The sequence below is a fragment of the Diabrotica undecimpunctata genome, chromosome 6 (assembly GCF_040954645.1).
Source record: "Diabrotica undecimpunctata isolate CICGRU chromosome 6, icDiaUnde3, whole genome shotgun sequence".
NCBI classification, from domain to species: domain Eukaryota; kingdom Metazoa; phylum Arthropoda; class Insecta; order Coleoptera; family Chrysomelidae; genus Diabrotica; species Diabrotica undecimpunctata.
In genome coordinates this window covers 145,599,669-145,627,121 of record NC_092808.1, presented here as the reverse complement: position 1 = coordinate 145,627,121, position 27,453 = coordinate 145,599,669, and the positions used below count along the sequence as shown (strand labels likewise).

The 27,453-nt window shown below is 33.1% G+C and overlaps 1 protein-coding gene across 2 annotated transcripts; it reads right to left on the bottom strand.

Annotated features, from left to right (window-relative positions):
* Nucleotides 1-472: 472 nt before the first annotated feature.
* Nucleotides 473-27,453, bottom strand: LOC140444040 (uncharacterized). Of its 2 annotated transcripts, XM_072535635.1 has the most exons (19): nt 27,203-27,452; nt 26,834-26,981; nt 26,416-26,594; nt 25,579-25,777; nt 24,985-25,341; nt 23,696-24,097; nt 23,313-23,442; nt 22,991-23,258; nt 20,812-21,186; nt 18,576-18,970; nt 17,141-17,353; nt 14,425-14,691; nt 11,477-11,678; nt 11,020-11,100; nt 9,823-10,031; nt 9,069-9,213; nt 6,228-6,353; nt 5,329-5,395; nt 473-875 (listed from the first exon to the last, which is right to left on the bottom strand). In XM_072535635.1, exons 1-19 carry the CDS (start codon nt 27,317-27,319, stop codon nt 838-840), a joined length of 3,918 nt encoding a protein of 1,305 aa, XP_072391736.1. In that variant the 5' UTR covers nt 27,320-27,452; the 3' UTR covers nt 473-837. The 2 variants fall into 2 exon arrangements, with proteins under 2 accessions (XP_072391736.1, XP_072391737.1); XM_072535636.1 differs by lacking the exon at nt 5,329-5,395 and having other exon boundaries at nt 27,203-27,453.

Sequence of the window (27,453 nt, the reverse complement as noted above, 5' to 3'; positions counted from 1 at the left end):
TTTGAGATGTATATATACAAATGAATGCTGAGAATTCCATGGGTACAAAGAGTTACTAATGTTGAGATTCTTCGTCGCATGTGTAAACAAAAAGAATTACTAAGAACAATCAAAGAGAAGAAAATGCAATACTTGGGTCATGTGTTGAGAGGCGAAAGATACGAATTACTTCAAGTTATACTGGACCTGAGGAGATGGTTCGACCGCTCATCCGCAGAAATCTTTCAAAAACTACAATTGCCATTTGGATCGCCAAGCTTCGAAAAGAGGACGGCGCCATGAGAAGAAGAGTATTTTCAAGAGCATGTTCCTTGTCAAGATGTTGTCATACCCAGTAAAAACCTACGTCCGTTATACCCTAATAATCACCCAATATCGATGGCTGCCCATAGAAAATAGCCCAAAAAATTTACCTGTATGAAAAAAAATTGTAATACAAAATAAAAAAGATTTAAAACAAAGTAAATTCTGGTTAAAATTTCCAACATATTCTCTATTACAAAAAATTCCATATTCCAGGTATAATAATCATAGTTCAACGATCCATAATACTTAGATTGCAGTATCTACATAATGAAATGTCTCGGGTCTCCTTGAATTATTCTCACCGATTTCCTTTTCCACTAGATCCTCCTTTATTTGAATACTGCACTGTTACGTTTACTTAACTGATTCTTCTATATAATTGTTGATTTGTCAATTAAAGTAAAACTATAAATTTACGTCAGAAATCTCTTCTATAATCCGTGTAATACTTTCTGGACGTAATTTATTCATTAAGCACGATCGAATCCTTTAAGTTCATATCTACTTGCTTTAAATTAGGAACAATCTAAATCAGAGCTGCAGCAGTTGAGAATCTACACTTGATTGATCTAAAAAGTGAAATCAAATAAATAAATTAATAACATAGTATAGTCTGTCCGCTGGATCTTTGCACATATGTTACATTATTCACGAATTATTTAGAAAAATAAAGACAGCGATACCACGAAGGACTAATTATCGTATTATTTAAATTTATTTTGTTACCTTGAAGTTAGTTAGTATTTTCAAAAAAAGTTATTATAATTATAATTACTCAGTTAAGGTATGTCACAATGGTAAAATTTATATACTTTTTAGGTACAGTTATCGTCAGTATTTCAAACCAAATCTTCAACTTATGATTATGTACGTGAACTGTAAATTTTCTATTTTAATGATATCTACTTAAAATTTTCAACGAAAGCAGTAAATTTTTCATAACTGTATTTAAATGAATCCATGTCATAACTTACGTGGTAACGTGCCTAAAAATTGGTATTGTGTAATAATTTTTGAACTTGGGTACAAAATAACTACGTTAAATGATTAACTGTCCAAAAACCTCGATTTTAACCAAATGTTCATTATCCATACTGCCGTAATTTTTAAATTAACTGTACCTAAAGATGAAATTACAATTAAAAGCTGCAAACTAGGGATTTTGCTGATATTAACGTAATAAGTTAGTTAGTTAGTTATCACTTAATAGATGAGAAAAAAGGTTCACTTGTCATTTACTAGAAGGCAGCAGTGATGTATTAAATGGCGACAGATGCGCCTTTGCCGAATTTAAGAAAAATCTGCAAAACATGGAAAACTAGTTTGGTAGTCATGCTAATTGTCTATGAATTATGCAGTAACCATGGTAATACGAATCACGTGGTTTTGTTTAGCAAAGCGGCCCCTTCCAGTTAATATTTTGGCTTCGTTTGACTTTCAATGTTCAATCATGATTGTATAACGTCACAGTGCTTTAACAATACAAATATATAGTTCGTTCCAAACCCTTCTTTCAGTGCGTCATAGTTGATCGAATTCTCTGTAACGCATTAAGCTGGAAGTGAAAGAAAAAAACGTGAGTCTGTGATTATTATACATAGAACTTAGAAAATTAGGTATCGTTTACGGGTATTTGTATATTAAAGCGAATTCTACTTACGGATGTATAATTGGTTGGAGTTTATAATACGCTAAATGGATATCCAATCAATGATGCGCGTAAATATAATTTGACGCAGAAGGTCTCGATCTTGACAGTACTTTCACAATGTCAACTGATAAAATGATAATTGTCATTCCAGGATAGTATTTTCAGACATTTTACAGTGAAAATTTAATTTTGTATTTATTGTCATAAAAATATTTTAAATATATGCCGAGATATACCGAGAAGGAAAAACGACTAATATTAAAATTATTAAATTATTTTCAATTAGAAAAAGAGGCTGGGACAACTTTATTACCAGTTTCTGCCGTTCATTAACCAATAACTATGAACATGTTATTAGGACTATTGTATAGAGAATGTTTAGTGAAGATTTGTATCAAAATATAGTTAGTTAGACATAACTTACTGAAATATTACTAGCGTCTTTAAATTTTTTCTTGTTAATTTTAGGCCAACATGTTACCCTTCATACCAAAAAATACCAAATTCAAGTTGGACTAGACACTCTTTAGTAGAATGTTTAAAAGGGAGACATATACCTACGTGTTTCAACAACCATGATGAAACTTGAATTATTGGTAAATCTTAGCTAATTAAGCCCTTTCCTTGGAATGTATAGAACAGGAATGATGACAAACTGCCGTTCCAATATAATGCACAATAAAAATTTATATACAGGACGAAACCTTTAATTATGTAAATTAAAAATTTTACCTTTAATATTAAAAAACAATTTTGAATTGTTAAAGTTTTTATTTTATATTAAAAAAAAAAAAATAACTGTTTCACATTTAACCGATTACGATCCTGCAACTGTCAGATTTAACTAAAATGTCATGCAATAATTCTTGACATTCTTAAAATCCTATATGACTGAAAGAAGGGTTTGGGACAGACTGTACCATTTTTATCCTTGGCACGGTGGCACAAGAATTTGGCCTTACCCAAGATAGGCCATGCACTAGATAATCTGGATTGGAAGATTGTCAGAAGCATGCTTGAAGTAATCTTCCGAGACACCGGCGTACAAATTACTGTGTGTTGCATTAACCCGATGAGGTCGTATCCTTCAAAGTCAGTAGACTGTTATTTCTTTCTGCAGAGCTGGAGTGTCCTGTAGATTCCACCATCCTGGACCTACATATAGAGTTGCTGATCGGGACGCTCAGATCTAAGAGGGGAGCAGTGTTACGAACACGCATTCGGCGTGGCCCGTGTAACGGTTGCATCTCGAAAGCGACTAGAAGTTTCCGGCGATCTCTCGAGCTCGAGAGAGATCAACCCGTCAAATAGGCGAATTAGAGGTGGGCTACTCTAGAATGTTCTAGTACATAGTAACTTTTGTATATAAGCATACGATGTTATGAGTAGAGTGGAGTTGTTAAGATACAATCGAACTGTAAACTTATAAATAAATATATTTATATAAATTCGAACCGCTCGTTTTATTTAAAAACGTTACATTATTATAAAAAGGTATTTGTTATTGATTAGAGAGATTAGTAAAATTTTGTTTGTATTACATTAGCTTTTCCTATTCTCGTAATTCTCTACACAAAAAAGAATGCAAAAAAATATGATTATTTTTATTAAATTTTAATTTGAAAAATCAGTACACGTTTGAATTTAATTAAAAATGTGTATAGTAGGATAAACGTCAACTAACTACATAATATTTATTACTTAAAAAAATCCCTAATCAGCGCATCGTCTCTCTAGCTGAGTGCTGGTGTAAGGCAATTAAATTTTACGACTTTTTCGTCCGGGAATGTAGGGAGTATCATATTAATAATCTTAGAATTGCGTTGATAAGATATAGTTGGTCCAATTTGTACCACCAAAGCATACTGTATTAAAATAAAACTTTAAAGCCCCACTTGTGTAATTTAATGCAAAAGGAAGTTTTTTGTACTTGAAATTTAATTTAACCTCAGAGGTAAATAAACAACAATACTATACAAAAATTACATGGAATGATCCAATCCGATAATTAGAATTTGTGAAACACTATCCACTAGTATCCACTTACGTTGACAAATACTGCCAATTAAGAGCGAACTGTAAGGCTCGTAAGTTCCAGTAGTTGGCATCGGCAACTGGCAACAACGTCGCTGTTCAGCGAATTAAATTTCGGGAAAATTAAAATATTAGAATATGATGTACGTGCTGCCATCTACACAAAGAATTGTTAAAAGTTAGTTTATTTGAATGCCACTCATTTTAACTGCAGCGTGAACATACCCCCTTAATACTTCGAGTTCGATTTATCTAGTAAGTACTTGTTTACAAATAATAAGGAAAAATATACTGTATAACCTCTACATCGATATGTCTAAGTTGTAAAAGTATATTCTGAAATAAAATAGCTTATATCGTGTATAAATATTTTGACTTGAAAAGAAAAAATAGAGGACCTTTGCAACATCTTTTATAAGTTCAACAGGTATCATATTTAAATCTGTGTTTGCTTATCATTGTACTTATCATTCAGAAATTATTTATTTAAAATAGTAGCAGCTGGTGCTAAAGAATGATAAAGAAATTTCCGTCGATCGCAGTTTGGTTTTAAAGCACTAGGTACCTATTCGCTATTAAAGTACTGCTCCAACGCGGTAGGGATGTTAATAAAGACATATATGCATGTTTTATAGAATACAAATAGGCGTTTGAATGCAGCAGACATGAAAAATTAATAAACATTCTTAAAAGGGTAAGCGTGCCAGATCCCGAGCTTCCACTCATTATAAATCTTCATTGGAAATAAACGTAGATGATGCGGAATTGTTAGAAATTGTAGAGGTTAAAATTGACAACCTCGCACAGACGCTGTGGTATAAAATTATGAAATATTCCGCACTAATATGATATAAATAAAATGATAGTAGAAATATATAGTTTTGTTTTATAATTAAATGAAATGTTTACGAGTACATGTTGCGTAACGGACTAGCCTTGCCGGGTAAATTGACTCTTCCAACTATTTCGTGTCGTGAGGATCTGCTCTGAATTTTACTACAGAAAAAAATAATACAAAGCCAGTATAAAAGCTTCGCTTCAAAAAGATAAACATTCGTTGCAATATTAGCCAGTTTGTAATTCTTACATCCACGATGTCGACTAAGACGTTTTGATTTAATTCGTATACATTGAGTAATCCCGCATATGCAAAGAACCAACGAACAGAATTTTTATGAGAATACACTAAATTTACAAACACATAGTTACATGTCATATTTATGATTACTGCAAATATGTTTCGCAACTCGATAAACAGTAATAAAGTTCCTAATGTATATATAAAATAAAGAACTTAATCTACCACTTGTAACGAATTATTTATTAGTATTTTATACCTCTTGTTGGTGTAGTCGATCTGGATCTAGACTGGTTGGGAAGTGGCAGTAAATCTGATTCTAAATTCTAAAAAAAAATTAATTCATTTTGTAAAATGATTTTTTCACTAAAATCTTGAGAAACGATGAAACTATCTCGCAATATTAATAAGATGTACCTTGGATTTCTAAAAAAATTCCGCACGATGTTGCAAAATAAGATGAAAAAAAAAACAGAACTTTATTTTTACACCTCGTATATGCGTAAAACGTTGACATTTCTCAGAAAATATTCGTACAGTAATTTCTTAGAAATAGACCTGTAATATGAAAATAAATCTCCAAAATCTAATCAAGGGTTCAGAGGAAAAATAGCTATTATAGGTAAATTTAACGCATTATAGGTCCTCCCTAACTACTTTCTGAACTACATTTCTAAACAGAGCCTGTACCTCTTAGAGAGTATATCCTCAGATGATGATTAGGAAACATTCACAAAATATTTACTACTTCAGACAGTCAAGCTGCACTAAAGGTTTTGAACTCTTCAACTTAGGAGTCAATAACAGCTGTGACTACAAACAATACTGTAAACAACTGGCAGGGTGCAATAAAGTATCTTTGCTATGGGTGCCAGAGCATAAAGGAGTGGTTGCTAGAGATAGCCGATAGTATTACTAAAAAAGGAGCTAATATTACTCTTATCGGACCAGAGCCATTCTGTCAAGTACTAAAAACCACATAGTGGATGTTCTAAAATGGGAACAGGAACTTAGTATACTCTACAGAGAAAACATTCCCGGCCAAGAGCATGTAAAAAGGTTATTATAATCTCCTCGTAGGTACACGTGATTGCCTGTACCTATTTGGCCCACATTCATTTTTGATCGAAAGTTATTTTTCATAAAAATATAACCTACCTCCGCAGTATCCACAGGCTTTAATTGAGAAACCGCCTCTAATACTCCGCCTACAGCGCCTTCCTCCAGAATATCTTCGGTAATAATTCCACTCTGGTCAGCTTCTGCTAGATCACCGTCGGCCGTCTGTAAAAATAAACTAGTTTTTGTAATCCCTATATCATCTTTCAAATAGTACACTTAAAGAAAACCAACTTTAGAAAATCTTTTCCGCTAATGGTTATAAACGTATAATTGTTATTTTTCTCCTCTTGTACAAAAAACAGGAAAATAGAGAAAAAGAACAATTTTGTGCGTATATTTTTTATTGTGATATATTTTAGTATACGAGGGTTGTCTTTTTAGTTTTGTATATAGCCATAAGGACAAAAAATGTATAGACTTAAAGTACTTTATTGCTTTTCAAAATATGTAACACCAAGATCGATACACTTTTGCATACATTGGGATTGAGATTTGTATACTTCGGGAACGTGAAGAAGTCATTGGGACTTAGGTCGGCGCTATACGGTGGATGGTTTAACAATTCGATGTTTTGAAACTCCAAAAACTCTAATTGTCTTTTGGGCAGTCATGAGCAGTTTTGAGAAGTCAAAACTTCTCATTTGAATAAATCATAAAAGTTCCTCGGGTATTAAAAGCTGTGAAACATTTAGTTCCAGCAGTAAAGTTGAGGTAGTTAGTTGTGTTTGTTAAATATGTCAAAAGTGAAGTGTAACCCTAAATATTGTAGTGTATCACTGAATTGTTGTAAATTATAGGCATTTAGATAGGAAAAGTGAAAAGTTTTAACGAAAATGATAATGAAGGACGTGGGTACAACCCCTGATCTTTTCATTAGGTATTGTTTTTCTTGTAATTTTTCATTTTTCTCTATTATAAAAGAGACTGTTTCTCTTATTAGCCCTAATTAAATAAAATTGATTTAATTTCATTATTAAATAGTATATTTTTATAATATGGATGGTAAATATTAGAATTGACGACAGAGTATGCCACAGGCTGCCATTATCTCTTCGTAGACTTTCAGGCAGGGTATGATACTGTTGACCCAATTATATTCGGCTAAGATCGAATTTGCAGTACCAAAAAGATTGGTCGAGCGAAAAATACTTAGAAGAATATATGGAGAAATAAAAGAGCAAGGATTGTTCAACTTTGAGTTGTATAAGTTTTGGGGAACATGACGTAAAATTCATTAAGGTAGCACGCTTTAGATGGATAGAGTATGTAACCAAGCGAGAGGAAGGTGCATCAGTCAGAAAACTTGTTAATCGAAGAAGGCCGATGAAACAACGAGATAGATGAAGACCAAGACTTGGGTATCAAAACAACTTTGAGGACGATTTAAAATCTATTGGAGTTGAGCATGGAAAAAAGGTGCCAGAGAAAGGAGTGAATAGAGGATTGTTCTGAAGAACTTTTTGATGATGAAAAGGATTGATAGAATTAACTGAAATGACAATGAGGAAAGCCTTGAAGAGGATGTTTCAGAAACATTTAAAACTCACAGAGAGCTGCGTCAGGGAGATGCGCTATCACGCACGCCGTTCAGCAGAGCGTTAGAAAAAGTTATGAGAGACTCGGGAATGAATTTAAATGATACGATATGTACAACATCTGCTGATTGTGATAATTAGAACAACTCAAAATAAAGCAGTTAAAGTTTTCACACGTATCAAAAAAAACTTGAAACAAGTTGCGCAAGGTGCAACATCAAACTAAAGAAACGGTGGAAGAATTCTGCTACTTATAGTCACTGATGGTCTGCAAAATTAACACGCCCAAAGAAAAAAAAATGCTACCTGCTATTATTTTGACATAGGCTTTTAACTAAGATCGAGGAGTATGTCAAGAGAAACAAAGTGCAAATTTTATAAAACAGTAATACTACAGTGCTTACTTACGGATCGGAAATATGAGCAATGGCGAAGCAAGATGAAGATTTACTAAGAATTTTTGAAATAGAAGTATTAAGGACGTTACAAGAAACATGGGAAACGGCGAATCGAGATGAAGAGTTACTAAGAATTTTTTAAAGAAAAGTATTGGGGACCATATATGGAGGAGTTATAATTTCGAACTTTATAGACTTTTCGGTTATGAAAACCATCAAAATAAACCGTGCAAGAAGGATGGGCACCTTTATGCGGATGGCTGAAAGTGATACCGCTAAAATAACCGCTTAAAGAAGGGGCGATCTAAACTCAGATATCTGGACGATCGATGTATAGGACGATTTAAAGGAGATTAGAGTAAGAGGATTAAGAAGATAGAGACTCGACAGGGAAGGACGGAGAAATGTTTTGAGGCAGACCAAAGCTCACGAAGGTCTATAGAGCCAGATGATGATAATGATGACTAATAATTGAAGGGAAGATGGAAGGCCGAAGGGGAATAAGCAGAAGAACGATGCTATGGCTTCGCAATGTCAGAACTTGGACGGGCATGAACGTCCAACAGTTAATACGAGCGACTCAGAATAGAGAAGATTTTGAAAAAGTGATCGCAAACCTCTAACAATAGAATGTATAAGAAGAATAAGAAATAAAACTGATCTTTTGACTAAAAAAAAAACACTATTAACCATAAACAGTATTCTCGGTACTCCATATAATCAAGAAAGCCTACATATAAAACTGACAAATTTAATAAATTACATCGAGTTGACGAAAATATTATTCGGTGTACTAAAGGGCCAAACGAATTAATGGATTAAATGATTGAAATTTGTATTGCCATGTATATAGTTATAACAGTCTACTACGATAAAATATTGCTCAACTATATCGAGAAAAGTAAAAGAATTTAGGTCTTTCCAAATCATAACTATTTACTTACTTGTGCAGAAATCATGACGTTTTCTGGTTCTGGTTGATGGTTGTTAGCTGAAGTGCAAATTTCATCTGCTAAACGTGCCAATCCCAGCTGTTCAATCAAGAAACACTCAATGTTTCCGAGAAGTTGTAGTTTCACATCACCTAACCTAAAATAAACTTCGTTTAACAACGTTGTCTTATAGGTATTTTGCCAACTACCACAGTGCGCGTCCTAAGTCTCCTGCAGCCTCACGCATTTTTAGAACCATAAATTTTTTTAATAATTGAACTAAGGTTTCATAGTTTTTCAGTGACGTATTGATATTTCAGTGACGTAATCATTAATTTTAACTGTTTTCATATGACAAGTAATACTTTCAAAATGCCAGCCATTTTTAATGATTACGTTACTGAATTCCATTAAAAACTACGCACAAGTACCTTGGTTTGGTAACCTAAATTATTAACTAAGTTTTATTTTTCAGAAAATAAGATAGCAGCAATTTTTGGTACTTAAAATAAACATTTTCAAGTTTTTGTGCTGCAATTTTTGTATAGGTATCGTTAAAAAGAATATGAAACGGTTTTCAAATGAGATATTACTTGTGATATGATCTCATTTAAATCTATTCTACAAAATGGTATAATTCAGCTAAGTTTTATGGTTTAGAAAATAAGCAGGGGGTGGTGAAGGATATTTTAAACGGTCACTGTATTAGTTTTCATTCGCTTGTGTACATTTATGAATAAACAGATACATAACTATGTTGTATTACCTTTTACCGTAATGGCTCTCCAATTCCCTGTTTAAAAAGCTTTCTAGATGATGATGGAAAAGTGTTTCTTTTGATACCTCCTTTACACATTCTAGTCCAAGTAACAATTGTTTTAGGGTCCTGGCAAACTGATTCTGAATTATGGTTTCTTCGTGATGATCTAGCAAAACTTGCATTTTTTGCAAGATAGAAGTGTACACAGAGTATTCCTAAAAATACATTGACACACTTACAATATTTTAAAGACTTTGTTAAAATTCAACATTTATTGCTTTAAGCATAGACTCAACGAAACATCTATATTTAAAGGAGTTTGTGCAAAAATAAATGTTGTTTTTTTCGGTTGAGTTTACCGAAAATCCAAGCTGAATATAGCCGCAAATGTGAACTATGAAATAAAATATTTCGGTTTGGCAGTGTTGGGAATGGGATGTTTTTGTAATGTGTATGTTATATGCTTCAAATATAAAGAGTGAAAGCGAAAGTACATTTTGATTATACTATTTTATGGATTCTGCAATTTTTAATTTATATGAAACAATAACGAGTAAATATTTGTCTCTTTCGAGATTAATTGCAAACATCTGTTGCAATCTGGCAACTGCTGATTTGACGATTGCCAAATCTATCACTTAATCTATCAAAGGGCAATTACTAAAAAAAAATTTCTATTAATTAACTGCAATTAATCTAATAAATCTCCAGAGAAACAAATATTTACTCATTCTTGTTTTATATAAATCAAAAATTGCAGAATTCATAACATAATATAATCAAAATGTACTTTTTTAAATCTTTATCTCTTTATATTTGAAGCATACAGCATATACATTATAAAAACATGCTAAACCGAAATTTTTTGTTCCATGTTTGACATTTGTGGCTATAATCAGCTTGTACTTTCGGTAAACTCAACCTTTTTTTCTTTCATAACAATGCTGTTCATAAAATTTTGATCCATTATGTTTACAAAGAATGACATCTCATATACTGATGTTTACAACTTGGAAATGACAACCAATGTTTCTTAATTTAAAAGTAGATTCTACAACATGTTAGATTTTTATATTTGGTTGTTTTATACCTACCGTCACGTGTTGTTAAAGAGATGAAGTTAAAATGCGAAACAATTTGTGATAATTTACATAATAGTAGTTTTCAAGACTTTATTTTTAATCTAATAGTAAGACTACTTACGTTATTACTAGACGCATTGGAAGACGTATTTAAATCTAACGATGGTACAGACTGCACAGAATATTTTCGAGACTGATCCACCTAAAAGGTAATACAGTTTCAAAATTAAATATAACCCATTATAAATACAAGCTGTAACTGTGTTCGTAAAACTCTTAGGGATTCCGTTATTTTTTTATGTATTTCTTTCTTATATTCCACCTCTTTATCTTCATATCCATAATATATTCGGCTCCTCTTGACAATCAACCGGCAAGGAACGTAGAAAAATAGTTATTTCCGTTTAAAGTGGTAACCGGATTATATTTTCACGATCCTTCGAGTTTAAATGCAACTAGCAGCTACCAGCAAGGTTATCAAGGAGCTCCTTGCGACATAAAGTGAATTGTATAACAATAAGTGTTTTAAAATTAGTATGCTTACTCATTTAGACTACAAAAAGTGAAAAGTAACTTACTTGTTTATTTATATTTTGCGACGACGATACACTCGATTGTGTGACGTTTCGTTCAATAGACTGCAGTATATTAAATCTTCCGTTGTCAGACTTTATCATTTGCAGATCTCTAAATAGCTGAATCAGAAATTGCGGTCTATTTTCATTGGCAGATATTAAGGAGGCAACCTCTTTATATACGCTTTCTCTCATGACGTCAAATCTAAAAAAAAAACTTGTTTTATATCAACCATCTGCATTCTATGGTAAGATTGATAAAAGAAATCTAAAACTGTAGAAGATTCTCTATACTCTACAGCTGGATGGACACAGAAGGACCATTACCGTTTTAAATATATAATGGAATTTACTTCATATCAAATGTTATCATGAGAAAAGTGCTTATGATGTGAATTAAGTAGTTAATAGACCGAATCCTAGGAAGAAGATTAAGTTTGATTAAATTTGAGGAACGACGTAGTCAAAATAGACACAGTTAAACCAGGGAAATACATGAATTGGTTATTGCGAAATGGCCACAACTCCGAAAAAGAAAATTTTACAGGTGAGTAAAAAAACGTATTATTCTGGTATTAGTTGGAACATCAATTGATTATCGTTTGAACTATTTGTGATACGTCTGCAAATTTTGATAACCAGAAGAACCTAAAAATCTCTGTGCCGTGAGAGAGAAAAAAAAATGTGTTTGCAGTCGCTTTTTCCAAATACATTGATTGAATACATTGAATACTGATTAAGATGATTAATAAAACTCCAGCATTATTAATGGAATAATATATCACTAGAAAAAAGATAGTAGATTGAAGAAAAGTTAGTAGATTAGTAATCCTCTTCTGGTGGCTAAGAACCATTATCATTAGAGAAAAATAATATATTACGCATCACATCACGATGTCGACAAATCAAAATTTTAACTATAAACATAGTCACTCAATACAAGCAGAGGTTGGGGCACTTAGGCGTGGGAAAATTTTTCGGACCCTGGGAAAATGCGGCATCCTTTGATGCCAGGTGTGCAGTTGTGGCACGTGGTAGGTGTGACAGGTAAGCGTGGTAACTTTCTTATCGACGGCATCCTTTGATGTTTATCGCTGCCCTGCCCCTACAATGGGAACGAACCAATGACGTCACAAGATGGCGGCTTTTAACTGTCATGTAACTTTCATCTGTCAACTATCAATTCGTCTTCTCGTCGGGTAGCTATCACGTCTTCTTTTCGACTATACTTTCGACAAAAAGACACTATGACTTATCATCTTTCCGCCTATCACTTCTAGTAATATACAGGGTGTGGTCAAAAAGTCAAAACAATTCATGTTGTATAGATGATAGTTGCGAGGTGTCGCTAAAAAGGATTTTAATAAATATAATGAAACGATATAGAAAAATCAGCGGCCATTACATCATAAAGCAGCAATATTAGGGATGGGGTAAGCAACTTTATTAGAGATGGGGGATAAGCAATATTAGGGATGGGGATCATTAGGGATGGTGATAACCAACATTCTTAGGGATGGGTCACTGCACTTTAGCAAAAAAGGCAAGTATAGTTGAGTATGCCCTCTACACAATCGTGCTCGCGCTTACTTGCTCGTAGTCACTGACTATAAAGAGGGGCCATTACAAATATGTAAAAAAATAACTTGTTCGAAGTAGTAGTATATTCACTAAAAGAGTGAGAGTGAGACAGAACTTAGAGACGTGCGTGATCGCTCCGCGATGTGCTTCTTCATTTCATGCTTTGAAAGATTTTTATATGATCGACGAAGCTGAATTTGCTCTGTTCCTGCGGCATGTTAAGACGAGATGGTTATTACTTCTCCTTGCCGTGGAACGTGGTACCAAATCTTTCGATATACTGAAAGATTATTATCTATCATTGGGAGAAGACGAATGTCCCACTGCGCTGTGGCAATTCTTTAACTCTGACGAAACGGAACCTTGTCTGGCATTTTACCAAAATACACTGAAAGTCTTACAGGATTCAGTAATATGTCTTGAAAACGAAACTTTGCTGTGTTTTGAAGATCACAAAATAATGATTGATTTAAGTAAAAAATTGAGGCAGTGAATTGAACTTATTTAAAAAGTTGCCTGCCTATAAAATTACTCTAATACAAAAATATTGTTGTGCGTGGTACAAAAATGTTCTACATTACTTAGAAACTAAATACGATATCAAAGATAACAAATTGGACTTATATACGATATTTTCTCTCCAGGATGACTTATTCACTTACGCGTCAATGGTCAACATAATTGAAAATCTAAAAATTGATATGTTCTTCGACATGGACCAACTTTATGAAGAAGTGTGTAAAATTAAAAAAATAGTGAAGGCAGCAGTTCAAAACTGTTAATGCCGGTACAAAAATGGCACAACATTTTTAAAGACAACCGAGACTTTGTCAATCTTTAAAAGTTATTTTGTTTTGTGGCTTCAACACCAGTATCAAACACGGCAACGGAAATTCCCAGGCTAACTTATAACTATGTTATAAAAAACAAGGCACTAAAGGTGGCAAAATCAAATAAAACATTATTATATAGGATTAAATACATATTATAGAAACACCTTGTTTATTTGTCCCGATCTACAACCCAAAATGCCGATTTATTTTACCTTATGTACCGATTTAAAACAAATTGGACCTGGCAACACTAATCATGAGGCAGAGCTAATTGGAAATCGAGCAAGACGAATAAATTCAATATTTCTAGTGACAATTGCATAAGGCGTTGAAAAAAAAATTAAAGAAGAACTAATGCTACAAATATAAATCGACGCTCTTTAAGAAGTAAAATGGCAGTGAACACATTTCACGCGGACGCACATTACTAGAATAAATAGGGTACCTATTTAATACCTATTATATGTAAAATAATATCTTATATATAACACCTACTATAATTATAGTAATCTATGATATCTAAAAAATGTTACTAACTTGGAAATTTGTGGTACATCAGCCACGCTTTCGTCTCCTTCGTCATGTCCCTTCGCTTCTTCCGGAATACGACTTTCGGCGTTACTTGGATGGTCTAATAGTGGTTCACCGTTGGTATTTGGATGACTCGGGAGCCCGAAGTACATGTCGGTATTGTCTTTGTGATAAACGTCTTTCGCTGGCTGTTCCGTCGCATCACAATTCCTCATTGAATTGTTCAAGATGTCAGCGTGTGCTCCTCTAGATAGGGAGTCTAAAGTTTCTAGGCTATAAAGATTTCTTATTATAGTTAAATATATAAAAATAGTACAAAAAAATACAGTCAGTTGTTTCATGTAGAATGTAAAATATAAGATAATTAGTATAATCTATTCAGAACCAAGAAAAGGTGCGCCTAAACAATTATAAGTGAATTATCTTAATTTCGAACTTACTCACTAAACTGAATCGAACAAGCCTGAACAGCTATGACGATGATAGTAAACATGTATCATTCATATTATCTAATATCTAATGGAAACAACCACAATTTTAATTGAAAATACGTTTATTTTTAATAAAAACATCAAAATAAATGTATTTTCCAACTTCCGGACAGGCGGCTGGCTATACACATGGAGAGTGACAATGAGAAAAATATGGTGGGAATCCCAACTGACTGTCTGATAAACGATATAAGAATAGAATCAAATGAGAAAGAACATATCCTGATTCTTATGTCGGATCTGACCCCATAACTCGGTGGCTAGAAAACTTGACATGAGGTTCAAAAAATGCCAAAATAAGAGACAAAAAAATCCAGTTTTTGAGAAACTAAAATTAATTATATAGGAACCGGGGCATATAGGAACATCGACAGATATGAAATTATTAATTTAAATTTCGCGCTGAATTTTCTACCAGAGGTTGTTAACAGAACGCCGTGCTCAGTACAGAGTCAGTGGACGCAGGTAATGCAAACTGTCAATTTTATGAGATAATTTGGTAATTTAAGGTAAGTTTTCTAATTTTTACTACACTTTTATAATATTTTATTACAAAATACACGTGTAAACGTATACATCCCTTACCTGCATTTCACGTGTTAATCGTTAATTTAACTAAACTTTTTGTGAGGTTATGCTTGACAATGCATGGCATGACATGCATGGCATGAGTTTGAGAGCTGCAGCTGAAAAATTCAAGATTCTTGCATGATACAACGGTTAAAATTAATTCAGGCGCCCTCCCTGGGCAGTTTTAAACCTGTTTTTAGTGAAGAAGATGAGAAAACTTTAGTAAAACATCTTTTCTATATGCAAAACAGATTTTACGGACTTGCACCACTTGATGTCCGTAGAATTGCTTTTGACTTAGATGAAAAGCTTAAAATACCACATTCGTTCAATAAAGTGCTGAAGCGAGTAGAAGAAGATTGGCGGGCCGGACTGTTAAAACGTCATCCTCAACTTTCAGTATGAAAGCCTGAAGCTGCTAGTCTCAACAGAGCGGTTGATTTTAATAGAAATAAAGTTAATCATTTCTATGATCTTTGAAGTGAAGTGATGGACAAATTCAGATCTACAGCTGACAATTTATATAATTTTGAAGAATCGGGAAACAATAGAGTACAGAAAGCTAGTAGCATATTAGCTTAGAAAGGTCAGAAACAAGTCGGTCAAATTTAAAGTTCTGAAAGAGTTTTCAATATAACAGTGGGAAGCGCAGTATCTTCAGGAAATTATATTCCACCTTCCAGTCATCAAATGCAGCCGTTGGATCTTTCCTTTTTTGGGCCATTAAAAAAGCAGTATTCACTTGAATGTGAATATTACTTGACTTCCCATCCTGGAGAAAAAATATCAATATACGAAATGGTAGAATTATGCTGCGAAGCTTTACAAAAAGTAGCAAATATTGAAAAGGGCACTAAAAAACTTGGATCTCGAAAGATTTGCCCACGTTAGCATTGCACCAATCTGAAATAATTCACCCCCATAGACGTCCGACTCCAAATCAGCAATTGTATAAAACTTCAACCGGCAAATCTGATAATTATTCTAATCAACCTGGCACCAGTAAGCAAGCTGATGCAGATATCAATGCCAGTTCTTTCACAGACATACTTCAACTGCTGCCTCCAAAACCCAGCCAACATAAGAAAAAGCACAAAACCGATACTAAAAAGGAGATATCTAAAATTTTGACAAGCACTCCAAATATAGATGATCTTGAGAAACAAAATGAAATTAGGAAAATTAGAGGCAAAATAACAAAACCCGAAAAACGCAAAAGATTGCAGAAGCAGGTTCAAATTTTAAAGCTTGTGCTAAAGAAAAACAGCCAGTCAAGGATAGCAGTGACAGTGGTGAAGATTTAGATTGAGGGCTGAATAAAGTGTCAACAAATAAATGGGCACATGATGCATGTGCTGGTTTGGAAGAAGACGAAGATATGTTTCTATGCGAATTTTGCAAATACTAAGTGATGATCCCATTTTTTCCCGCATACTGGGGTATACAGGACCGAACACCATTTTCACTTCAAGTTGTAGTTTTTTTAAAACGTGTTACTTTATTTACATTTTTTGTTAAGAATTATAATAAAAAAAATGTTATTGAAAACTATGGGTAGGGTGGTGTTTTCATTACTTATTAAATTTGGTAGATGCAAGTGAAAAATTGTTAGATGGTCCTTTTTTGTCCCGGTCTCCCCTACTAAATTATATATTACTTACCCGGTATCTTTCGTAGTCGTTCTTTGAGGAGTATTTTCTTGTGAAGTACTAGAAGAATCTTGCTCAGAATTACTCTTCCGAGAGAATGACATAAACGCAAACGGATTAATAACCAAATTTGGTTGGTTACCGAAGTTAGGACGATCGATAACGGGTGGAAGATTTTGTAGAACTCCGGTGTTTTTAGTAGATAGAAGATTTTGGCGGGAATAACTATAAAACATAATACAGATAATCAATAATGCAAATTTATTTATTTAAAAAATTGTAATGTCTTTTTATATTAAGGGCCGGTTTCACCAACAACAAATAAATCACTGAATAGTTAATCGTCGAATAAAATTTATTAGTAGAATAAATTTTATTCCATTTCAATAACTATTTGTAATCCACAGTTAGTTATTCGTCGAATAAGTTCAAAGTGTAATGATTTTCCACAGACTGTACTCGTTGACACCTCTCTTGGCCTCCACCTCTTAGGTGCTTGGCCAAACGCATCGCACTATTTTTCACTGTAATCATATACATAACCTATAATATTTGATATTGGTTGATTAATTTGTCAAAATAATAATAATTGTCAATGTCAATACATAATTTATATAAAAAAAAATCTGTTTGTTGTGGTTGTAAATTATTGTGAACCTGAAAGTTGTGAAAATGGACAAAAAACGCGAGAGGAGCAAAAATTATTTAGAGAAAGAAATTGAGAACTTTGATAATCTAAACCTAGTTTTAAAGTCCACATCATCAAATTCAACAAAAGGGTTTATTCTTTGCAGCTGCAAGCGTGGTCTTCTCCTTCGCTACTCATTTCCGTCATCAGAGGATGATGATGATGAAGATAATAATCTAAAATAAATATATATGTATACAAAATTCAAATTGTGAGATATAATCACGTTTACCTGCAATACATTGTTGATAATTTCAAGTTAAACTAATGAATTTTCTTTATTATTGATATTTAAAGTGAGGATAGCTGTCAACTTATTCGAAGAATAAATATTTATTTGGCCGATATTGGAATAATAACTTATTTGGAGTTTATTCATAGAATAAGTCTTATTTGACGTTGGTGAAACGCAGATATGTCAGCTTTATTGGTCGAATAACTTTATTCATTGAATAGACTGACAACGACTATTTTGTCGTTGGTGAAACCGGCCCTAAGTGAAATTAAGTGAAGTTCATAATGACATAATTGTCAGTGCATGATATTTATGTCATTATGACTGTCAATATGAACGTTTTATTATTATTTACTATTTTAATTTTTTTTGAGAACGATTTGCAAATCTAAACGTCAGAATATTAACGTTGTCAAATTTTTATTAAAAAATGGTAAACAATACGTTAGGTTATGTATATGTCACATGTCAGTCTGTTAAGTGGCTAAAATCCCAACCCGCGTTATTTTCTATATATTACTTACCTTCTAAAATTGTCCCAATAGTTGTTAGCTCTATTCCCAGGCACAACTTGGTTATTCAAAGCTTGACCAGACCACATATGATTCGGCACAGAATGCGCAGGAATACTGCTTTCGGAAGTATTATGATGGATATTCAATCTATTAACATTTATATTATTCAAGCAAGATTCTAGTAGCTGGCTATTATTGTTGAGGCAATTGAGAGGCATATTTGGTAAGGAACAATCGAACTGGTCTGGCATAGGCATGGCAAATCCGGCATCTTGATTGATTTTTCGATCAACCTCTGACTGGTGGATCCGTCGGTTTGGCGAAACTTGGGAGTTAGTTTGGACAGGGACCGGCGAATAGTTATTGGCTGGTCCTATATTGCAATGCTTCAGTCGTTCTTGAAGCTAAAAACAGTAGTTTATAAAAAACTGTTATAAATACACGCACTATTTTGAAAACTTGCGGCTATTACAATTAGGTTTGTCCATAAAAAATAATACTCGTAAATACACATCTTACATTTATAATAAAGAACATAAGAACCTAAAACAATGGTCTACAATACACAGAACATACTCTCTAGAACATTGATGAAAGATTTTACTGTCATATAGATACGGATTTTATTACTACATGTATACTATAAAGTTATACTGAGAGTAGTTTCCACAGGTTTATGTATAAGTTGTTTACGCAAATAATAGTTAAAAGAATGGATAGCAAATTAGAGACTTATCAACCAAGAGAACAGGCAGGATTACGAAAAAAATTACGGAACTAATGACCATCCACAAAGCATAAAAACCCTAATAGAGAAAGTAGTGGAATACAATAAACCTCTAGTGGTAATATTTGTCGATTTTCACCAAGCCTTTCATACCCTTGAGTTAAGCAAAATACTTCTTCTTCTTCTTCAGCCTTAAGTAATCCAACTTTGGACATAGGCCTCCCCCAAATCAATCCAGTGTCTTCTATTTTTCGAAACTTGTAGCGAATCTTACAATGTCATCAGTGTATCTCACATAACTCAGTTTTCTTCCATTAACATTTATTCCTTTATCTGCCAGTTAATGTTTGCAACTCCTCTGTTGATTGGTATAGCTTTGGTTTTCGCATCTATTTGTATTGTCATTGTAGCTTTCTTGTAAATATTATGTATGACCATTCTATATCGGGAGTCTCTCCTGCAGTTGTTCATAGCTCTCTATATTGTCCAAAGTTCTATGGAGTCGAATGTCTTTTCATAATCAACTAAGCCAACGTATAAGTTCAAGTGATATTCATTGGCTCTCTCTATTCGCGTTCTGAATATAAAGAAGATGATCCGCTGTTCTGTAACGTTTTCGGAATCCCGCCTGCTCTACCACAGAGCAGAGCAAGCAAAATACTACAGGAGCTTAAAGAATAGCAAGAGAAATTATTATAGTGTAGTAAATTCTTGTTCTCATATACGCATACGGCCCCGGCCACGACCAAATTGGCTACCTCACCCCCCTACCCCCCACCGTGTGATTTCACTTGAAAAAGTCACTCACCAAGCAGACATTTGTGTTGAATGAGAAGGTTATCGCTGTCACGGAGGCCGTTATCGAGGAAATGTATTTTTTACGAGGGTTAAAGAACTTGGAGCATCGCCGGGTCAAGTATTTGGCGCTTAAAGGAGACTATGTTGAGAAATAAAACGCCACTTTTCCTAAATTTTCGTTTTTCTTTTGTACTCTAAAAGTATTTATCGGATCAACCTCGTATTTGTATACATAAGTGTTGTATTATAAATGATGTCCAAAGAAAACGAAATATTGAGTCGTCACGATCTGACCAATAACAACGGAGATACGATATAGTGCCATTTTGGCACAGTCTTTGTGCTTAATTTTTGTCTTAACATATTCGTTACGATCTCCCCTTTCCATTGATCCTTGGATGTTGTTGTACGTTGTGCCGTTTAGACGTTACAAGCTTAGTGTGTTTTTGGCGATACACAGCCATCTTTGTTTTTTGTGTTAACGTATTCGTTACCCTCTCCCCTTTCCGACGATACCTCACACGTCAGTGGGCGTGACGTCACTCGAACACCTGAGCAGGTGCAAACATCAAATGATGCCGCTTTTTTCCCACGGTCGGTAAAATTTTCCCATGCCCAAGTGCCGCATACTCTGCTGCCTTTTATAGATCTCAAGCAAAAATGACGGAATCTAAACCTAAATCATTTGCAGATAATTAAGTAATTAAATTGAAAACTTACCATTGTTACATTATTTTTCAAAAGTCCCATTTCCCTCTGCTGCATCCAAAGCATCTGATAACACTGATTCAAAGTATTTAACATGAACGATTGAGTCTGCATTGTGTTATTAGACAACCAATTGTAATATCCAGTGATATCATTGGGTACATTATTACACATATTTGATGGAAACCACTGGGGTGGTACTTCCGGGTTAGGATTTGCTATATTACCGGTGTTAGAACGTTGTGGCTGTGGCGCTGGAGGAAACGGTTGTGGAGAAGAAATGAGATTATTACGTAATTGCTGCATGTTTGATGGATTCTCTTGATTGACTTGCTGTTCCAGTAACGTGTCGCACATGCTTCTAATCATTTGGAGTTGTTTCTGCATCTGAAATATTGTAAAATAGCAAAATAATTTTTTGATCGTATGAGGTGTGTGACTCCTCAGTATCGGACATTCGTCCATAACGTGAGCGTAAACAGTAACTCGTTAACGAATTTGCCATATACATGTCGTGTAAACAACTGAAAATGCGTCTTAACGGGATTTACTAAAAGTGCATTCTGAATGACGGATACTAAGTGAGCTTTGTATTTTTGAAGTGAATACTTCCTAGCGCACGGTATGATGTTTTGACGGGCCCCGAAATCCTATTAAGCGTGACTCAAAAAATCCAGACGGGTGTAGTAACCTTGCGGTATACCGTAATATACATAATTATACGTACTATACACTTATTACAGTTTTATATAATATATTTTTTATAATAACTCGAGAACGACGAGATCAAGTTGGCTAATTTTTATTTTAAAATATTTGTATGAAATAAAATTCAATAAAATTATAAAAAATTATAAAAAATTGTAAAAACTAATAAAATTAACTGAAATTAAATAAAATTACATACAATTACATAAAATTAAATAAAATTACTATAAAAAATAATAAATAATTTAATTAATTAATTAAAGTATAAATAATTATAAATTAATTATAAAAAATTATTAAAAAGTTATTAAAAACTATAGAAAATTCTAAAAAATTATATAAAACTAAATAAAATTATAAAAAATTATAAATAATTATAAAAAATTATAAAAACTAATAAAATTTACTGAAATTAAATAAAATTAAATAAGATTATTATAAAAAATTAAAAGAACAACAATAAAAACTATAAATAACTATAAAAACTAATAAAATTACCTGAAATTAAATAAAATTACACAAAATTATATTGTAAAATAATTAATTAAATAATTAATAATATTATGTTGTAGGGACCTCAGTCTAAATCTTAGAAAACGAGTACTAAAGTGTTATGTATTTTATGTTCTTTTGTATGGTGTGGAGACATGGACTTTAAAAAAACAATGTCTCAATAAATTGGAAGCATTTGAAATGTGGACATATCGAAGAATGCTGAGAATCTCCTGGACAGACAGAATAACCAATGAAGAAGTACTAAGAAGAATAGAGAACAGCAGGGAGATACTGGATTCCATCATAATAAGAAAAACTACAATATCTGGGTCATATAACTAGTGGTGACAGATATGAATTCCTAAAACTAATAATGTAGGGAAAGATTCAAGGAAAACGCAGCATAGATAAAAGAAGAATGTCCTGGCTGAGAAACCTCAGAGAATGGTTTGGATGCAGCTCCACTGAACTCTTTCGGTTGCTCGGATGCTTGTTTACAATAAACAGCATTTTAAACAGTTATTTTTATGAAAATTGTTCAATATATTTGCAATTTTAGATATATCCCGGTCACAGAATAAATAACAATCAGAATGCCCACTCTCAGATGCCGCCTTTGTAGTTTGTCAGCACGCGATCGCCATATTTTAAACGGAAACAGACTCGGAATGAGAAATTTGTGACAAGCTACGACAGAACTGTAATTTAAATTTTTAGAGACTAATAATTTAGTACATTTAAAATAATTTAATCTATTCTTCAACTAAAAGTACGAATAAAATAGTGCATATTATGTCTATGGTTGCCGTAAATAAATTAAACCGGGTTAATTTTTCTATGCACATCAGATAAAATGTCACTGAACAGCCCAGCTCCGATTAAAACATGGCTGATTTCGTCTGCGCGAACGAGATGCGCGTATTTATTTTTTCAAGCAGAGTGGGCATTCTGATTGTTTATTATTGTGTGTCCCGGTGTAGATACTTACTTGATTTGAATTAAGTTCTTCTGAGTTTGATCTGCGCGTTTTTTTAAAACGACTAGTCGCACCAACTGAGTTACTTCTGAAGTGCGCGTCAGACACGTACGGAAGTCCGTTGGGAGGTTGATACTCACTCTGCTGAACATAGTTGCCACGCTGGGAGTTTTCCGGCTGGGAGTTAGCTAAGCCAGAAGGTGAATAATTCAAGGATGGAAGTGATAGAAAGTTGTGTTTCAGTTCTGAATAGTTATTTGCAGCGTCCGGGGAGTCGTCACTGGAAAGAGAAAAACGAAATAACGACCTAACTTTTCGTTAATGAGTATCTTACCTTGAAAATCTCTCAGAGTCACTCTCTTGTGATATTATAGAAGTCCATGGGTCATTTAAACCGTTAGTGATTGAGCTGATTTCAGATTTCGTGTCAATGCCAATGTCTTGATTTAAATTTGAAGCATTACCTATAAAATTTAAATGTAACAAACTCATACAAGGGAGTGGCAAAGGACACTACATGATTCTTGAGTGTAACAACAACCTTTGCCTATCTAACATCTAAAAGAAGTTTTTATCCTCTTTATTAAGCTTTATCTTCAATGTTGATAACCACAAATAGGTCCTTCCTAAGACCAAGAGGAAACTATGTGCCAAGTTTCAAAACTCTAGGACGTTCAAAACAACATAATCAAGACTATTACTTATACTTATACTGACCTTTATGCTTTCCCATAATCTCCTCCAGCTCTCTCTTTTTACATTCCAATTCCGTCTGCAGAGCGATCTTCTGAGCAATACTAGACATATTTGCCTTATTCACTTGATTACCTCTTTCTCTGGAATTGGTGTTAATTTGTTTAGGTCTGCTATCACGACTAGTAACGTTCGCATTTCTGAACATATTGCTGTCGTTGTGGATGCGAGATTTCAATTTTGGTTTCTTGACATCTTTCTCCCGGAATTGCTCTCCTGATGAACACAAGTAACAACTGGTTTTTCTGTCATCGAAGGGGTTGTTTGTGTTCTGGAGGATATTATCCGGCATTTTGACGACTTCGAGCATATCCTTTAACTTGTTTAGTTGTTCTTTCATAGCACATATTTTCTTGAATTGATTATCTAAAAAATAATAAGTGATTTGAAATTTTTAATTTTTCGACTTTTTCAGACTTTCAGGAAAATGAAAATTATCCGGGATTGACTTGATATGCACTTCGCGTATGTCGCTGGTAAATGATCAAACTCCGTGTGACAAACTGACTTTATTTGAATTAACAATACATGAATATAAACGCTAATAAGTATTGTTCTGCTGACTGTGGTCCGCCGGCCTCAAATCTCGTACTTGAGTGCTGTCATTTTTGGGGTGTCTTTAGGGGCTCGCCATATCTTCACATATGGCATAATATATCTTCCTACGCTACTATGTTGCCGGATTGTAAAAATGCATAAAATAAACTTGAATTAGATAGAGGCGTGAACATATCCAGTTGGTAATATTTTGTTGAGTTATGCAGGTTTAAGAAAGAATGACGGTTCTATCTTTTCTAGAACCGGAGATATTGCAACTTTTTCCAATTTGAAGTTCAATACCAAAATCTGACGAGCTCCATACTTATTTCAAAATACATAAATAGCATACTTATCAATTATATCATTAAACAGTCATTGACAATCTACGAAAAATTTAACTCTTAATATTTATAAATAATAAAAGAAATATAATTTAAAAAAATACTACCTTGGCTTCTAATGGATGTAGGAGATTCTTTTTTTTGTTAAATGTTTGATTGTCAAACTAGAAGTTATTCTATTTTTTTCATCTATTTTTTAAGACTTATTCAAAGGCATTTTTGCAAAAATAATTTGTTTTTCATATATTTACAATGTAATGATTTTTCTTGGCTGCACATGATTGTCACAAAATAATAAAGAAAAATTCAAGAAATGTCACAACCAAATGTCATAGAGCACTGAAAATATAGACAGTAGTTTTAGAATCTTACCTGTATCTTCATAGGTATCACCAAAGCTTTGTAACTGAGCAACCAATCTATCTATTTGGAATTTTCTATTCTGCAATTCTATCATTTTTTTATGGAGCTCCGCATGTTCTGAAGCGAGTTCTGAGTCTGTACCATCCAAAGTTTCAAGCAAGCGTTCGTTTTCATCATGACTGTTATGCATGCTAATAATGTGATTATGCAGGCTATCCACGTTCGGCAATCCTTTGTCCTGGTTGGACATTATGTGAGGATGTGGATGAATTGGCTTTTTCATTTCGCTTCTATCCTTTGATGATGTGTCGAATTCAATATAGTTTCTAATGTCTTTGTTGGATGGAGTATGAACATCATTACAAACTAGAAATTAAAAAAAAACATATCAAAAACGTAATAAACCATATTAAAAGTATAGTATAGGACTAGACATAGAACAAATTTTAGAATAAGATAGATTTAGAATGAATAAAACATTAATCCCAGAAAAGAAGTTATTGCAGTAACTTGCACATAATATTTTCACAAGTTTTGTGTATTGTTTCTGCATGTACTTATTAGTTCTTCTTTAATAAACAACATAAAATGATCCAGTAATACCTTCTAGTAATAAATTGCTTTGATTGTGTCCTGGGGAACATCGTTTGTTTTCAGATTTTCTTCTTAGTGGATACCCCATTTGCTGACAATCTTTCAAAAACCCTAAATTGTAGCCTACATTCTCTAAGTTCACATTCTCTTCATTTTTCCTACTGGTGAATGCATTTTCTGCAGGAAAATCATCTATCCTACCTGCAATCTAAAAAAAAATAATTTGGAGTGAATCCTTTCATTTCACCATGAAAATTATTACTATTATTATTATAAAATAAATAAAGACAGAGGAGCAAGCTATTATGCCCAAAAAGAATGAAAAATAAGACTGTAAAACTAATGGCAATTATAGAAAATGAAAAATAGTAGTCTTAAGTCTGTTTTAAAAGTGTCTTTGTAGACATGGTGTTTTGTTCCAAATTATTCCAGATATTGAAGATCCTGTTAGGCAAGAAGCTTACTCTGGACCTTGCTGTCGCCTGTTCCATTTTAACTTGCACAGTGAATTTTAAAGCTTTCGTTTTGGTTTAAGATACATATGATGTTCAATTTTCCAAAATTGTATTTTAGAATATGGACATACATTCTTATCACCTCTCTATTCAGCATCCATGATTTAATTTCACAAGAGATGAATGAACATCATTACTCAACAATGGCATTATGTCACAACATTCTTATGAAGGATAAATTACAGGTGAGTATAATGTTTTTATTTTTTTTACAAAGTGGATTTAACTGAATTGCTTTCATTCACAGAAAAATTAATAATAATTCTAGAAACTTCTAGCATAAATGATTGGATCTTTATAAATTAAATTACACAATATAGTAATTTCTTACCTGATCATCTGTTTTTTTCATACTAGCCATTAACGAATTTGTTACTTTCAAATATTCATGAATTTGATTCAACTTATCCTCTATTTGTTTCTTGTTTGGACATTTTGTTATGTTGTCACATTTCAAAGTGGAGCTGGAAGCATTTCTTTGAGACGTTGGAGAACTGGGATTGGATGAACCTAAAAAAACAAAACTACATCTCAAGTACCAGCTGAATAATTGAAGTTTAAAAATGGCAATGGTGATTAGTTAATGATAATCAGTTTATGAAGCATTTGCTTCTAATGCATTTTAAAACCCTATGTTACTTTTATATTACAGTTTACAGTATACCCCTAGATGTACTGCAGATGGTGGTTTTGCTCTGAATCTGCCCAAACCTACATAGGTAGGTTTATTAAAATGAAATACAACTTACCAATAGAATTTAGAGCTGAATAACCAATTTGAGTGGCAAAATTGTGATTTTCCAGTGTAGATTCCACAATTAAATCTTTAATTTTATTACTTCTTCTAGGATTTTTAACTTCATTGGAAGAATCGCGAGATGGATAGCAATCACTGGACTACAAATAAAACAAAGGATATACTTGCAAAAGTACTTAAACACAATTAAATAAATCAGAAAAGACTAACAAAAGTTCTAACAAGAATATATACATTTCTTGATTTCTGTCCATTAGAATGTGAAATGTTTCAGCCATAAAGACCTATCAATTTTATCTTAGTTCTTGACAATTTACACCAAAAAACAGATAATTAAATAAATAAATACAAAGGTCCTTACACTGTTAGAAAAGCTTCTTAACCGCTCCACTTCATTAAAAGGGCGATTATAATTATTACGTTGTTTCGGAACTGTACCAGTACTTCTTTTATTAGGGTGTCGTTCCTCTTCGGCCATTTTCAACTCTTTTTTTAAAGGGTATTATTAATTTCTATTTATTTGTAGGGTTTCTCCCATTTATATTTATTTACTTGACACTTACGGGATTGTGTCTTTACGGTTATCTTCTTCTTTTCAATGTCAAATGCATA